Genomic DNA, 15957 nt, shown 5'->3' on the forward strand with positions numbered 1-15957 from the left:
ATATTTTTAAAATTTTAATTTAATAAATACAATATGGATACATGACCAAAATCTTGTTTTAGTTAGTAGTGGCGGAACCAAAAAATTTATTATTAAAGGTAATGTTATAGTGTACAATTTCAAATATTAGTGAAGAAATGCATTAAATTTTGACAATTAGGAAATAATTTGCTAACTAAAAAATTTTGTTGTGCGTCTGCTAAATTAATTGAAGAAATGAGACATGACATCTCATCTGCAACATGTGCAAGCTAACTTCAATAGCACTACCCGATCCAATTTGATTTAAAAGTCAATTCAGGTACCCAAATCCAGTGGTGGGTTCAAAAGTTGATTAAAGAACATAAATTTAATAACAGTTTCGATTTTGGAATTTTAATATATATCATTCTATATAATTTAAATTCTTTTGTATTAAATGTATAAGGAGATATCTCCTTTCTACAAATTTGTTTCCTTGTGTGCAAGATGAACAATAACAATTTTGACATTGTATATTTTGTATGCGTATCATATCAGTGTATCCAAAGAGATATGACTAAAATTACTAGAGTTGAAAAATACGAGACTAAGATTTATTTTCGACAATTGATTGCCAAAATCGCAAATGAAAACAAATATACGAGATCAAAATTATAATTTCCGAAACCGTCGAAACATGGCTTAACAACTGTTGGAAGTTGCAACAGGCCTTTTTCTCTTTCCAACCTGTCAAGACATGGCTTGACAAAATGTTGAAAGCAACATCTGGTTTGTAGGGAGGGATTGTTGCCCATTTCCGTCTTAAATTTTATCATATATTAGAAAATAAAATCAATTTTAATTTACCCCCTGAATTTATCGAGTTTTGCTTCGTCACTTTTGCACAATATATTGAACTTGGGTTCCTTCCGTTGCTGGCCAAAGCCATTTTCCTGTGTTAATGCAATGGCCCATCATTGAAATGTGCAGTGCTGGATGAGCAACAGCGACAACAATATTATCAGACTCAGATCCTTTGTCAAGTTCATTCAACAAGAATTTCCAGGCCTTCCCAGATTGATCCCACAACGCTGTTGTAATTTCTTCGTCTAATCCGTTTAACCAACCAGAGTGAAGGGGTTGAAATCTTGTCGAATCCTACGGAAAACATAGCCAATTAAAGGTTTTAAAACATAGGCAGGTAACATGTTCTAAGCATGCATAAGATCAAACCCGGACGAACCAAAAAGGGCAGAGGGGTGCAACCGTGCAAGAATGCATCATGCATATTTTTGAAATGCTTAGAAATTAAAAAATATATATTCCAACATAAGATTTGATTTTATCAAGATTATAATTTATTGTGATTTAGTTAGAAGTGATTACCCCACAAAAGGTTATACAGGTAGGGTAAGTCGCACTAAATTTATGCGAGGTATTATACAGTATGTAACGTCCCACAAAAAAATGTTTCTTACTCTCTTTTTCGTCTGCTCAAGGATGCTTCCTATGTCAAGGTCAAGTATTTGCTTCATTTCCACATATCGTGGCACACAATCGGCGCCTAAGCAGTCAGCAGCTTCTTGAACCTAAATAAGAGCGCTTTAATTAACCCAACACTCTATAAGGTACTCGATCAACGGATTTCACATGTGAAAAGGCTCACTCGGCAGATTGAATTTGCTGTTTCTACAGATGCTACGGAACTGCTGCTCACTATACTGTTTACTTTGATATCGAGAAGTAACTCAGCAGTTTTCTGTGCCTGTTTTATATTTGAAACAAAACAGGTGTTACAAAAGTTTCAATAGGTAGTGGATGGCATTCAATTAGTAAAGAGCCAGTACCTGTATCATTCCGAGCATGTTCATTGGGCCATTTCCAGAGAAAGAACTACCTTCCTACAAATGCAAGCACGCTAACTACATTATTAGGCATTATTCTGAGTATGTATGTAAATATGATCAATCATGTCATGATATTATTCTAGCAGGTGATTAGAAATCCTCATTGCAAAAGTGACAATGTCACCCTTTATATTAGTACCCTGAATGATCTTGTATAATGTTTTGAATTAACTGACTATAATTCTGCATTATTTCAATACAAATCATCTATAAGTCGATTTCTTCAAAGGTTAATAAAGTTCTCATACCTCGGTCTCACTCATTGGCAAACCGTGGGAAACAAGTATGACTCGCATACTGGTTTTCCTTCCACCAGAGCTCCCGCCAGCAATTGGTGAACTTGGGGTCTGCATCATTACATTTAAATCACAGCATCAACCTCAAAGAAACCTACAAAAAACAGACATTATCGGCTAGACATTGATGGAGAAAGGAGAATGAAGTTTTGAGAAATGCCATAAATTATCTTCCTTTGTTTCATTCATCTTTTGTTTGTCTAAGGATATTGTTAATATGCAATGAGAACAAAAGCTCAGAGATCTTGTTGACCCTTTTGGAATCATGACCGAACAAAACTAGCTCTTACACAGTGAAATATTATCTAAGCCAAGAATTAAATATCTTGAAGAACATATTCCTGAATTTATCGAATGTTGAAAAAGGCTTTACTAAAAAGGTCATTCTTTTGGACCGTTATTCACTGATTTGGCAGTATCATTCAAAATGAAGACCTTTTTATTCAGCTAGAAAAAGATTTCAAGAAAATCCCAAAATGCCTTCTGATATATACCTGATTCAAACGATTAAGGCATATACTTGGAGACCCGCCTTCTGGTTTTGGCGTGAAGTCCAGCACGCTCACGCCACAATTGCTCTGAAGTAGAACCCTGAAGTATTCTGTGCCTAGTCCTAGATATTGGCAATAAAAAAGGAAATGATGATACCGCAACGAATAATAATCAACATTCACATTCGGTTCAAAACAAAGCTATAGAGTACCAATTGCGGTGGCAACAAGAGCCTGGTTAACAGCATTATGAGCAACAACTAGAATCGATCTGCTTTTGTGGGTAAGGATTTTCGTCCAACAGCTTCTAGCTCTCGCCCACAATTCCCTCACTGGATAATGATCATCGATATTGAAATTCGGTGCATCTACTTGCCACTGTCGATATGCTGCACCATACCTCGCCTTTCCTTCATTTTTCAGGAGGCCCTATATAAGTAGCAAACTGAATCACTCTTACAAGTCTGTTTAGTTTACTAATAAATAGATTTATCTTAAGTGACATTTAAAGCATACCAGCAAAAAGGAAACTTATAGCAAAGACACTCGTGAAATCCATTATCTACAACAGTACTAACTTGGAATGAGTAAAGATCAATTTCCCTCAAGTCGGATTCGGTTATGATCTCCTCCTTTCGAGATCCCCATATTATCTCTGCGGTTCTTTTTGATCTAATCAGAGGACTGCAATGTTTATCGCGATAAGGATAATAAGCATATGTATGTTGAAGGCTTGAAACAGAACACAAGGAGTGTTATCTGATTTCGGCTAATAGAAAATAAACCCAATTCACAATTTAGTTCAAGAAATACCATGTCTTTAAGTTTGATGAGGATAGATAAAAACCAAAAGAAATCGGAAAATGGAAGCATGGGAATGGAGAAGGAAGAAACCTGGAGAAGCACACATCGAAAGAATCGTCAAGAAGCATTTGGCGAGAGGTTTCGGCCTGAGACTCGCCCTTGTTAGTAAGAACCGAGAAATCGGAGCTGCCCTGGATCCGACCCTCCGCATTCCAAGTGCTCTGGCCGTGCCTCACCAGAACCACCCTCTTCGCCGCCTGCACCGGCGGCAGAGCGATGCTTTCCCAGATCGACAGAAGCTCCCTCCTCCCATCCGAACCGCCTGATGAAACCGGAGGATTCTTGATTTCTTGAACGCTGGAAGAGGACCTGATGGCCAAGGGTTTGTTGTATGAGCCGAGGCGGCGGCGCTCCGGGAAGAATTCACCGGTTTTGTTGAGGACGGGGAGATGGGGGATCGGAGCCGTGGACAACATGGTTCAGTGGCCAGTGCAGTGTTGTGGTGGATATCATATTATTCATATCTGTTCTGTTTGTGTTCATTGAGATATTTTCTTTTTTTTCCAGTGCTAAACGACATTAACGGTTTTTCTTTTCTTTTTTTTTTTTTTCATTTTTTTTCCCACCGTTAATATACCTAAATTATTTTGCTTGGGCCTGTTCGAGTCCAATGTCATTAAGTTTGGTTCATTTCAATCTACTTTTACAGACACATTTTATTATAGATTTAAGCATTTTATTATAGATCGGTTCATTTCAACCTATCTTTACAGACATATTTTATTATAGATCTAAGGTCTTCATTTATCAATACATGCAAAATCCACTAAAAAATGAACTCCACATTTATTGATAAATGTAAATCGTTAAATGTATGTGAAGATAGTGACTGTATAAGTAAGATCTAACTTACCAGCCATTAACCTCATGTGTCCTAATTGGCAATTGCAATCTTATCAGGTTAATCGAATTTTTAGACAGTGAGATCTTGTATTTTGTACTTAATATTTAGTTCGTTTAAATTTTAGTGACCTCACGAGATTTCGTTCTAATATAATCTCCTATCTTTTGTTTCGCCACGAGGCTCTAAAGTAACAATATTTCTATATTGAATTTGAACCATTTGTTGTTTTCTTTTTCTGGATCGGTGGGTGATGGCAACGGGTCTGATCTTCATCTATCCCGGTTCCCATTCTGCCAACTCCCATTACTCAAACCTAGCAACAGTAGGCGGTTATAGCGGTGAGACGAGTTTGCAATTAAAAAAAAAATTCTTCTGGCATAAAAATGATATTTTTTATGAGTATGATCGGATTGAAAATCTATTTCAAAATAATTGACTCATTATAACGTCTCATAAGAATTTTGTGCTAAAAATGTGTGGTTGTATAGTTATTTTCTACATCAAAATATTACATCATCGTATGTAGAACTCAATGCTAATTTTTGTTCAAATTTAACAAATTTATAAATAAATTTCATTGCATGAACTATATTTACCAAATTAACATTGAAATCGAAACATTCAAGCATTAACTTGATGCTCAATTTTTTTGTTGGATAAAAAAAACCATTTTTCATAGCACTTGTTTTTTAGTATGCTAAATCGTCAATACTTGAGAATGTGATGGCATTATTTTATATTTAGTTATATCTTTTCCATGTTCAATTACAGAACACGATTGATTTTTGATTAATTATTTTCAATTAAACACGTACCACTTACCCGAGCTTAGGGGCTCATATTTCTTTATCTTCCTGCAACCTATTACCTATGAATGTCATGTATATTAACTTCAAATAACACGTCCTTCAATTCATTAATACCCAATCTGATTAATACCCAATCCGAACTACCCAGAGGTTTCCGAAACCCAACAATAGGTAGCTAGGATTTCGGATCGGATTTGGATAGTCATCTCAACCATCCGATGTATCTGTACCGACCGGATGCCCACCCCTACAAGATTGTGGAAGAAGTTTTCTATATTTGTTTCTTTTGGAAATCTGTGATTACAGGGCGGATGGCACAAGGTGAGATCTCAAGATTATCAACAATCAACAAGTTATCCAAATGAAGAGTTCTTTACACTTTACAAAGTGAGTGATTTGATAATTTTCAAATAGAGTAGCAAGTAGGTTTCATGTCAGATGGATCCATCCGATCTATATCTGCAATGAAAATTAATGTTTTTGACATAAAAATTAATATTTTTTCATTAGTTGAGTTGGGTCGATCAAGAGATCCGTCTCACAAAATTGATACTTGAAATAGTTCCATAGCAGTTTTTTTTTCAAAAATCTCATTAGATATTATAAAATGAATCATACAAAAATTGTCATGTTGAACATAATGCTCGATGAATAGTCATGTTACTGGCTAAGCTAAGCGAGAAAAGGAAAACACTAGCCTCGAACATCAATCACTAAGCCGCACATGACGTACAAAACTTGGACAAAAGGGATACAAATATCAGGTCGATAGAGGAGTGTGGAATGATAAAATATTGAGATGTTCAAAATCTCTTACCTGTTGCCTGGAAATATTCCTTTTCGACTGAATTCTGAAGCTACTTGGAATGGCAATGCATTCGACTTGAGGGGTTCGCCTCATGTATCTCAATGTCGAGCTTTTGTTGATTGAACGGGGAAAGCTAATAGAACTTGATATTTGTATCTTAGGAGTCAAAGGATGAAGATCGCATGGTGGTGAACATATCTGTTTCTGTAGGTTCAACTCCTTCCACCTTATGAAGGATTGCCGCAACTTCAATGGAACCTGTCAAGCCATTCAAAAGGTGGCTATCAACTTGGTGAACTTTTATCCGCTCAAAGATGCCCTTTTTAAGGCCAGATTAAGAACATGATGGACATAACCTAACTCATTACCACTTACCAGTGAAAGAGTACTAGAACCAACAAATGACAAAGAGGATGCAGCAAATGGCGGCTTTCCAGATTTACTGTTCGAACTATTTGCTGTGTTTATATCATCAATGGACCCAAAACTCGAAGGCGTAATTTCGTCATCTTCTTCGTCATTTTCCTCCTCTTCGGCTTCAAGGGCCTTTTTCTCCGACTCGTGTACGGGTTCAGAAATTGGAACATCTTCTTCAACCTCTTGATCCACATTCTTTTCCTCCTCCTCCTGCATCATCTTTAATTCTTCGTCCAACTCTTCCATGGCCTCTTTTAAATCCAACTCAGCGTCCACTATATCCATTTCCTTCTTCAACATCTCCATCTTCGCTTCACCAGCTTTCCTCTTTTCTTCAGTCCATTTCTCAAATCTATCAAACGTAGGTTTCAATCTGTTTTCTAACCCTTCTACGAGCCGCATCCAAATGCTGTGTTTCTGGACATCAACCTCTCGTCCATAATACTCATCAAATCCGAGCGGTAGGAACTCAGCCTTCTCAGGATCAACATCTTCACCTTCCTTTAATAGAGGTTGCCAAAATAATCGAATCCCATGTTCCTCATCATCCACATAGTTTATAATTCTTCCAGTTGGGGTGTGTAGAATGAGAGGGTCTTCAGTGTGGATAAGCTTAGATGGATCTTCAGGGTCAGGCTCCGGTTCTTTATTAATGAGAATAAATTCTGGTGTTTCATCTTATTAAAAAAAAAAAGAGAGAGCGATCAATCAAAAGTCCTATAGAGGAGAAAACTGAACTATATGGATACATGTCAAATCGATCGGTATATTTTAACCGAAAACATACCATTCTAAGAATAAAATGCATGGCTGCGTATAATGTTCATACCTTTGGACCACCAGTATTCAAGTTCAGATGGCATAGGTAGCCGCAGAGGAGCTTTGTAGAATGAGTTCAACCACATCTTCCTCTCTTGATCAACTTCACTGACATATGTTTTCCAATACTCTGGAACCTGAAAAATGAACTGTTAATACATGTCCTTGCAACCATTTATGACAAAATTTCAGGTTACGATATTTTAATGTGATTACTTCGTAAATTGATTGATGAAGCCTGGGGCCATCCACACATCATCTTCCTCATATAAATAGGGATGCTGAGGATCAGAATATGGACCTCTTTGTTCTCTGACCACTGCATGGATGAAGCACATTAGGTTAAGAAACAGAGAGCTATGAGCAAGTTTGTGACAAGAATCAAGAGTTTCAATAACATTACAACTGATCACTAATATCTTCAATTGATATGATTTGACTGCATTTCTGCTATGTTCTCAACTGTAAACTGATCACGTTCTCTTTCAAAACATGAGGTATATCCCTTATTATCGTAAAAGTAGCTTATAATGTCAATTCTAAACTTTTTTAAGTATTTTTCCTCATAGTTCAAAATTTTCATACTTGCCCCACCCAAGCCTGCCTACCAGACCTTCCAAAATTAAAAGTTTGCTCTGATATCCCATTCAGGAACTCATTTCAAAATCCTTATTCAATTATAAGTCTCTCCTATTCCTGAACATTCAATGCACTATGTATTTAAGTACATGTGGCATAGAAATATCATCCCAAACTATTTTCAGATCCCATGATAATTATAAGATGTTTCTCATTGAAAAAAACGTCTTCTATGAAACAAAACAAAAGATCTATATGGACTTATGGAGTCCACTCGGACATGGACAAGCATGTCTATTTCCAAAATCCTTTTTTGTTAGGATATTCCCTTGCTAAAGGCTTTTTAAAGGCAAGCATGTAAATTGTTAATTTTCAAATCTTCGATAGGCCAGAACAATTGTAAATCAAACTTGATGTAGAATTTAATTGTTAGCTGCCACTAACTGATGAAGAACCTCGTCACCAAAGCAAGAAATGAACAGGATCCACACTTACTTCCATCAGGTTTGTTGACAAACATGCGAGCCTTCGCTGCTGCGACCTCAGCTATACCTGCATGGAGCTGATATGACATACTTTAAGACTTTAAGTTGACCTCACCAATGGCCAGCAGATAATTCAAATCAAGAAGAGAGCAGAGACAAGATCCTTAAGTTACCCCCGACACTTCAGCATCACAGCCAGTTGAATCCTTCAGCAGCTCACCAAAGTAGAATCGCCCCTACTCGTATATATACATGTTACAGGTTTATCATAGACACATCAGATATCTCTTTGGCTTTAGCAAGAAATGAAAGTCCACAAATCATGCCAAGTGATTCACTTCTTCATAAGCACTAAGAAATCATATATTTTTTATAGTAATTTGCAATCAAGCAATACAACAACAAACTGTTGGTATAAGGTGCTATAGGAAAGGGAAAAGAGGAATGATGCCAAGTTGCTACGAAATTAACCTTAAATATGGTTGCAGACTTGCAGTTTCTCTGTTATTGTTGTTCTAACTTTTTCTCCCCTTATCGTGGGGTTCCATAGTAAAATAAAATATGCTTTACAAGTTTCCGACTTCTTGAGCAAGTCATGAAAAACAGAAACGTCAAAACGCACTTACGTATGTTGTTCGCTCATTGAGTTCATATACACCACATCCATGCATTCTCCCATGCTTCCATTGACCAGCATATCGATATCGACCTTTCTCCCTGACACCCAAATACAATTGAAAATGTCAAATGTCTGAAACAAATGCATAATTTCTAGAAATATGAAAGTAACAATGAAGGGAAATCCATGAACTGCACAAACATAAACCAATTCCCAGATTTTGGTTAATGCTTCCCAAGGGGATAACACCGTCACAATTTTTTTAATAGGTTGTGTCTCAGATTCTTTCTCATGCTAACATATGAGTCATGTATGTAAACTAAACTTCCTTTTACTATCATGTGCACCAATAAAGATATCCAAAGAAGCTACGTGAAGTCAAACATCTTCGAAGCTCATGTTATGTGGTCCCATCCAGCAGTATGATGCAGAAACAGGACATCCTGTAAATTTATACGCTAACAAGTCAACTCGAGAGAGTATCACAATTTTGCCATCAATTATACTTCCGAGTTCATCTAAAAGAACAAAATTAAAAAGAGACAGCAGAGACCACAGTACAAGATGCACAACAAAGGGTCCAAGACAACAGCTATAAGATACAGGTTTTGGTCAGTGCTTGTCAACTCATAGTTTGAACAAAAACTTACAGCTTTTCTCCAAATTGTCTTATCCATTCGTCATTCTCATAAAAAGGTATTTCATACTCTCCATCGGCTAAACGGACACTGTCTTCAATATCCATCTCAAGCCACTCTCTGTCTTCAGGGGACATAAAATCTCTGGCGATTATTTGCCCCTCACTTCTCATTTTTGCTTCAAGCCTGAATAAATATTGAGGTCGTACTTAAGACACAAGATTGATGAGAATGATTTGGTTCAATCAAGTGATGTTGAAAAGGAGGTTCAACCAAGACATACTTGGAGCCTGGAATAGGCTGCATATTCGGAATTTCCACTTCAGCAACTCCATGACCTTCCATGGTGTTTCGGAGCCATTCCCCTTCATACCTACATCACAGCAATCGATCTCAAGAACTCCTCATGAAGAACAAGATTGGCATTCAAAGTAAAGTTGAAAGCTATGAAAATTCAACTGCATTTTCTATCGTGTAATGCCAACATGGAATCTAAAATAGAACTTATATAAATTAACAAACCTGACCAGCCCCTGCTGTGCAACAAGAACACCTTTCCCATGAGCCAAGTCATCCCAAACAGTGCCTTCATACCTTTTAAGGACATAAAAAAACTCCACGTCAACAAATGGTAATAAGAGGTTCTAGTTGCCATAAGAAGAAATGGAATGGAAACTATCACTGATCCAAAGTATATTCAGGTCAAACTTTTAGAAAAGGCAATCAGAAAGGAAATAGACAACTACATTTCAGAGTAACAAACTTAGCATCTAAGAAAATTTGTCAGTACTTAACATTCCCACAACTTTCAGAGGTTTTTTGCACAGGACACAAAGTTATATCAACGATAGCAGACAAATATCATATAAATGAAAGCTAAATAAAGACACTTTCTATATATATCTCATAGATAGTCTATCACATCACCATTAACCTGAATGATGAAGAATTGCGCAAGTAAATCTCAATGGAACCACATAATGTAAACTCAAGCAGTTAAAAATTGAGCAGAAAACATTTGAACAGTTCCAGAAAAACAAATAAACAAGAAATACTCACGAGCTACCGTCTGGGAAAATAAAGCTAACCCAAGTCAAGAACTCCTCAATCCTATCCAACTCCTCAACAACGGCCTTCGGATTCGATATATCATAATGGTTATCCGGTATCACCGGATAACTCTTTCTATAAGGCACATAAAACGGAGCAATGGGAGGGTCGCGACCAGCCTTTATCTCCTCTCTGATAATATCCATTTCATCCTCGTCAACGAAATTAGGGTCCCACCCGGGTTTGGTCATCCCAAGTGGAGCATCCGCCCACATCTCCTTCAAATCCTCCTCCTGCCAGTTTTCCGGGTCCGGAGGAAAATCGAATCGGTCCTCGTGATACTCAACGTCCATCTCTTCTTCCTCCTGCTCCTTGCGGAGGCGCTTAGAGTCGAGGATTCTGGTGAAACGGGGAATGTTAACTTCTGGAATGTTCTCGGCTTCATCATCTTCCGGTTGAATTTGCTGAGTCTTCCCGTCGGGTCGGACGTAGGAAAGTGGTTCGTAGTCGGAATCGGAGTCGGAGTCTGAGGAGGAATAGGAAGAGGAATCGGCGGGGATTTGCTCGTTTTCGGATTCTGACTCTTGTTCTTCCGCATCTTCGAGCTGCGTTTCAGGTTCTGAGTCCTCTGTTGGGGCAGACATTGTAGTTGAATATGCAGAGAAATGCGAAGAAGAAGATAAGGTGAGGGGAGAGAGTGATGTCGTTTATATATATATATATATATATATATATATATATGGAATTATGGATACTCTTCTTTGTCAATTGGGTTGGGCCTAGCACAAAAAATAATTTATTTTATTTCGGCCCAAATTCTGAATAATATGGACCGAGCATGAAGAATGTTTTATTGGGTTCGGATTGGACTCCACATTTGAAAATAGTCCACTTGGGCCTGCTCACTCGAATATTTCTTCCTTTGCTTTATGTTTTGATTATTTTTCTGATTTACGTAAATTTCAATGGGGATTTTATCAAGTTGTAAAGGATCTTAATTAGCATTGTCTCCTACTTGTAAAACATATTGTGGAAGAATATTATGATAATTAGAAATATGAGGATTGTATAAATATTTTTTTAACTCTCACCATTGCAAAACTTGAGTCAAACGTTGAATGATACAAGGATGTTGAAATTCGTCATTTGTAAGATCAAACGATATCTAAAAGGTAAAAAAAAACATCTCGGGAGAGTGAAATGAAAGTAAAATCCCGAAACATCGATCTCTCAATACCTACTTTTGGTTTGATAGTGTCATTCATTTTAATGACTTTTATTAATATTTAAAAATCCCTTAAATTATAATTTCGGGATTTATGCTTTTACATCAGATTATTATTATTATTAGGACTTTTAAATAAAGTTTTGTTGGTATATTATCTTTATGTTGATTTTTATTATTTATTTAAATCATTATCTATTCTATTTAAACCAAAAACAAATCAATTTCTACCCTACACAAATCCTTGTCAGCCGACAACTCCTTTAGCCCCCTCCAACCTTTCTCCATCATCTTCTTCACGCCCCACAGCAGATTTCAGCCCCCATAGCCGATTTCTTCAAGAAAAAAATTTGAGTTCTTCGTAGGTCCGTCGTTCCGGAGTCGTTCACGCGGTCTAGCTTCGTATTAAATCAAAGGCATGTTTATTCTTTCGTTTGAACACCATATAAGCTACTATTCACGCATGATGGTTTTATTCCAGATTTTTTATCATGAACTTTTCGATCTATGCATGTAGGTAAGGTTTTGATGCATGTTTAAATCTTTTTTTTTACACCGTATAAGCTATATAGTTTGTGTTACGTTTGAAACCATCAACATTGACGTTATTTTCGAAATTGGTGCATAAAGTCTTCCACAACACGAGCAGACCATATTTTTTTGCATGATTTTCTTTGTTGCTCACGGCTCTTGCATGCCATGTTATTTCCCTCACGTTTCTTTCTGAATGGAAGGCTCCGGGTCTGCTGCTCATGAGTGGGGGTCGTGCTAGGGCCCCTAGGAGTCTAATGTTTGGGGTGGCTTAGTTGTTAAGGACTGGGAAACCCATGACCATTCGGTTCTTATTGGTGAGGGTAGCATATCGCATGCCGTTTCGGAATTCCCGTAAGAGTGGATCGGTAAGGCTGGGCGGTGATCTCAATGGGCCGGGCTTGGTTCCGGGTATCGGGTTGAGTTGTTGGGTCATGGGTCATGTTAGTTGAGTCCGGGTTTGGGTTTGGTTAGTCGGATTCTAGTATTTTTTATTTTTAAGTAATTAATAGTTTTAAGTGCCTTTTTGGGCTTCTAAATTAATTAAAAAATTATTTGAGTTTTTAAATAATTTTATTTGGGCCTTAAATACTTTATTTAAGTTAGCCCAATGATTTTTATGGGCTTGGAAGCCCATGACAATTTTTGGGTTAGTCAGTGGATTTTTGGGCCAGTCTAGAATTTTATTGGGTTTAATTCAGTTAATGGGCTTAAATATTTTTATTTAGGTCCAGTTAAGTATAATTAAGTGATTTAGGCTAAGATATGATAATTGGGATTTTATTTAGGTTTAATGGTCTTAGAGTTAGTGACCAGCAGTCTGGACCAACCCATGAAAAATAAATAAGTCCGGAATATATATTTAATTATTTTTATGCATAAAGTCTATTTTAAGTATAAGTATATTATACTATGAAAAATTAATTAAATATATATTATGGACATATTTTCAGTGCATGCATTCATGAAATAATTTTATGACATGATTTAATGTTTAAGGTTGAGCTAGAAAATAATTTTTATGTTGGAAGTTGAAGTAGTGTGACAATTTAAGGGGGACCAGTCCCCACATGTTAAGGGCAGTTTACTGTCAATTTAAGGGTAGTTTACTACCATTAAGAGGTGATTCGTCACCGCCGCGTACGTTGGTTTTAAGAGACTGATCAGTCGAACTTTTAAGTTTAAGGTTACACTACGGATATGACCATGCGATGTTAGAAAATGTTATGCTCAACAATGTTATGTATGTATTATATGATTATATTTAAGATCAAGTTTAAGCAAGATTTTCAGTCATGATTCATGATTTTTAAGCATGCTCATTCATGTATATGATATGTATTAATGTAATTATGTGATGCATTATTTTTAATCTTGTTATAAAGGATTAGACATGTTGAGCCTCTAGGCTCACTACACTTATATGGTGCAGGTGAGTACGTAGAGGAAGATGTAGTTTCTACCGCTGGTGAGGACGTATGAGCGGACGCGCAGTGATCCCCCGTGACCGCCGGCTGAGTTTTCATGGATATTTTAAGAATTTTAAAACTCTGTTTCTTTTATGTTTTGTCAGTGGTGAATTTTAGTATTATTTTTATTAAGTAATTTTGTTGCATGCAAGCTCTTAGGTAGATTGTCTGACAGTGTTTTAATTAAGTTTGACTCAGTTATTTTAGTAAAAATATTGCGTTTTATTTATGTTATTTTTAAATCTGTTTATTTTGTGCATATATGTATGTGCATGTATGTACATCTATTTTACTTAGTATTATTTAAAAAAAAAAATTCCGCATTTATTAGTAGTAGATGTTTCACGTGTTGTTGTGTGTTTGTCTTGATTGAAAGATACTCTCTTTGCTTTTCCAAGAATACAACTCTCGCATGTTTCAAGTCCTTGTATCTTATCACCACATAACAGGCCCTGCTTGTTTAATTCTTGTAGTCCTTTTTCACTCACATGTCCCAGTCTGAGGTGCCACAATTTAGCCTTGTTGTGTTGAGCTTGGATGCTAGCAGATCCTCCAACTATTGTCTCTCCTTCTAAGATATATAGTGAGTCCCTTGTGGTTGCTTTCATGACCACCAGGGAACCCTTAGTCACTCTTAATGATCCAGCTTCTGATCTAAAGGAATAGCCTTCAGTGTCTAATGTTCCTAAGGATATGAGGTTCCTTGTTAGTTCATGAACATGTATAACATCTTTTAGAACCCTGTCTACTCCATCAAACATTTTGACTCTCACCATTCATATTCCTTTTATTTTACATGCCTTATTGTTTCCTAGCAACACATATCCTAGCTCAGCAAATTCCAATCTTTCAAACCATGTCTTAATGAGACACGTGGAATGAACAACCTGTGTCCAATATCCATTCATTAGAGATATCATGATTTGTAATGGCCAGAACTTCTGCAGAATCATAACCATCAGAGACTACAGCAGCTTCTCCTTCTTATTTAGGCTTATCTAAATGCCTTTTATTTCTCTCTGGATAGTTCCCTTTAAAATGACCTTCCTTATGGCATATGAAACACTTCAGATTTGAAGGTGGATTCCTTTAAAATCTACCTTAACTCTTTGATTGTGACCTGGTTTTGTGTTCTTTATAATTCCTCTTATCATTCCTCCCTCGAATCATGAGACTTTCACCTTGTAATTCTGAGTTTGTATTGGTCTTCTTTTGAAGTTCTTTTGACTTAATGGCAGACAACACCTCATCCAAAGTAATAGTTTGTTCCCTTCCATATAGGAGAGCATCTCTAAAGTTCTCATAACTTCTAGGAAGAGCATTCAACAGAATTAATGTCTTATCCTCATCATCTAATTTTACTTCAATAGTTTCCAGATAATCCATCATCTTTGTATACTCTTCAATCTAGTCACCGAGCCCTTTTTCCTCCCTGATTCTGAATGAGTATAATCTTTGTTTCAATTATAATCTGTTGGCCAGAGATTTGGTCATATATAGACTTTCAAGTTTGATCCACACAGCTGCAGCAGTCTTTTCTTTTGCTACCTCCCTTAGGGGTTTATCACCTAAGCATAGTATGATTGCGCTGTGTGCCTTCTCAAGAATTTCATCATTGTCCTTAATTGTTGTTGTCATCTCTTCCTTGCCTTTGAGTGCTTCGATTAAACCTTGATGAATCAAGATGGCTCGCATCTTGATCCTTCATAGTGAAAAATCGTTCTTCCCTGTAAATCTCTCGATATCAAATTTCCAAGATCACATACTTTCAAATCCCTTCTTGGATTCCTACGATATCAAATTACCAAGATCCCAAACTTTCAAATCCCTTCTTGGATTTCCACGGACGACGTCACTTGTTGTGGATTCAAGAAGTATCACAGTGTTCTATTAACACTATCAAATTAATGAGTTCAAATTCTAGAAACAAAAACACTCTTACACACTTATATCTCACAGATCAATAAACGAACACTCAAATCAATCACCAAGCAAGAGTAATAACCAACACAGAAGGATTTACGTGGTTCAGTCTTAAAGACCGACATCCACAGGAGAGCAAACCACCGATTTTATTATACGATCAAGGACAATTCTCCTCAAGTTCATTACACGTTGTACTCAATCAATACAAAGAATTCGAAT

The 15957-nt window shown here is 36.7% G+C and overlaps 2 protein-coding genes across 2 annotated transcripts; both read right to left on the minus strand.

Annotated features, from left to right (window-relative positions):
* Positions 1-471: 471 nt before the first annotated feature.
* Positions 472-3980, minus strand: LOC140883019 (2-carboxy-D-arabinitol-1-phosphatase-like). The gene is made up of 9 exons (XM_073289311.1): positions 3550-3980; positions 3234-3339; positions 2868-3084; positions 2659-2777; positions 2117-2215; positions 1809-1862; positions 1628-1726; positions 1440-1550; positions 472-1119 (listed from the first exon to the last, which is right to left on the minus strand). Exons 1-9 carry the CDS (start codon positions 3933-3935, stop codon positions 856-858), a joined length of 1455 nt encoding a protein of 484 aa, XP_073145412.1. The 5' UTR covers positions 3936-3980; the 3' UTR covers positions 472-855.
* Positions 3981-5770: 1790 nt separating this feature from the next.
* Positions 5771-11270, minus strand: LOC140880890 (protein TIC 100-like). Its single transcript, XM_073285744.1, has 11 exons — positions 10597-11270; positions 10060-10131; positions 9821-9910; positions 9550-9723; positions 8907-8997; positions 8454-8516; positions 8291-8357; positions 7440-7535; positions 7227-7361; positions 6356-7074; positions 5771-6238 (listed from the first exon to the last, which is right to left on the minus strand). The coding sequence occupies exons 1-11, from the start codon at positions 11229-11231 to the stop codon at positions 5933-5935; spliced, it is 2448 nt and encodes an 815-aa protein (XP_073141845.1). The 5' UTR covers positions 11232-11270; the 3' UTR covers positions 5771-5932.
* Positions 11271-15957: the final 4687 nt, after the last annotated feature.

This window comes from Henckelia pumila, chromosome 2, assembly GCF_033568475.1.
Source record: "Henckelia pumila isolate YLH828 chromosome 2, ASM3356847v2, whole genome shotgun sequence".
Lineage (NCBI taxonomy): Eukaryota > Viridiplantae > Streptophyta > Magnoliopsida > Lamiales > Gesneriaceae > Henckelia > Henckelia pumila.

Coding starts and splice junctions, on each gene's coding strand:
- LOC140883019 (XM_073289311.1), bottom strand. CDS start 3,935: ATGTTGTCCACGGCTCCGATCCCCCATCTCCCCGTCCTCAACAAAACC. Junction 2,216..2,658: donor GCCTTAATCGTTTGAATCAG/GTATATATCAGA, acceptor GTAATGATGCAG/ACCCCAAGTTCACCAATTGC. Junction 1,551..1,627: donor CAGCAAATTCAATCTGCCGA/GTGAGCCTTTTC, acceptor GCTCTTATTTAG/GTTCAAGAAGCTGCTGACTG.
- LOC140880890 (XM_073285744.1), bottom strand. CDS start 11,231: ATGTCTGCCCCAACAGAGGACTCAGAACCTGAAACGCAGCTCGAAGAT. Junction 10,132..10,596: donor ATTTTCCCAGACGGTAGCTC/GTGAGTATTTCT, acceptor TGTCCTTAAAAG/GTATGAAGGCACTGTTTGGG. Junction 8,998..9,549: donor AGACAATTTGGAGAAAAGCT/GTAAGTTTTTGT, acceptor TTTGGGTGTCAG/GGAGAAAGGTCGATATCGAT.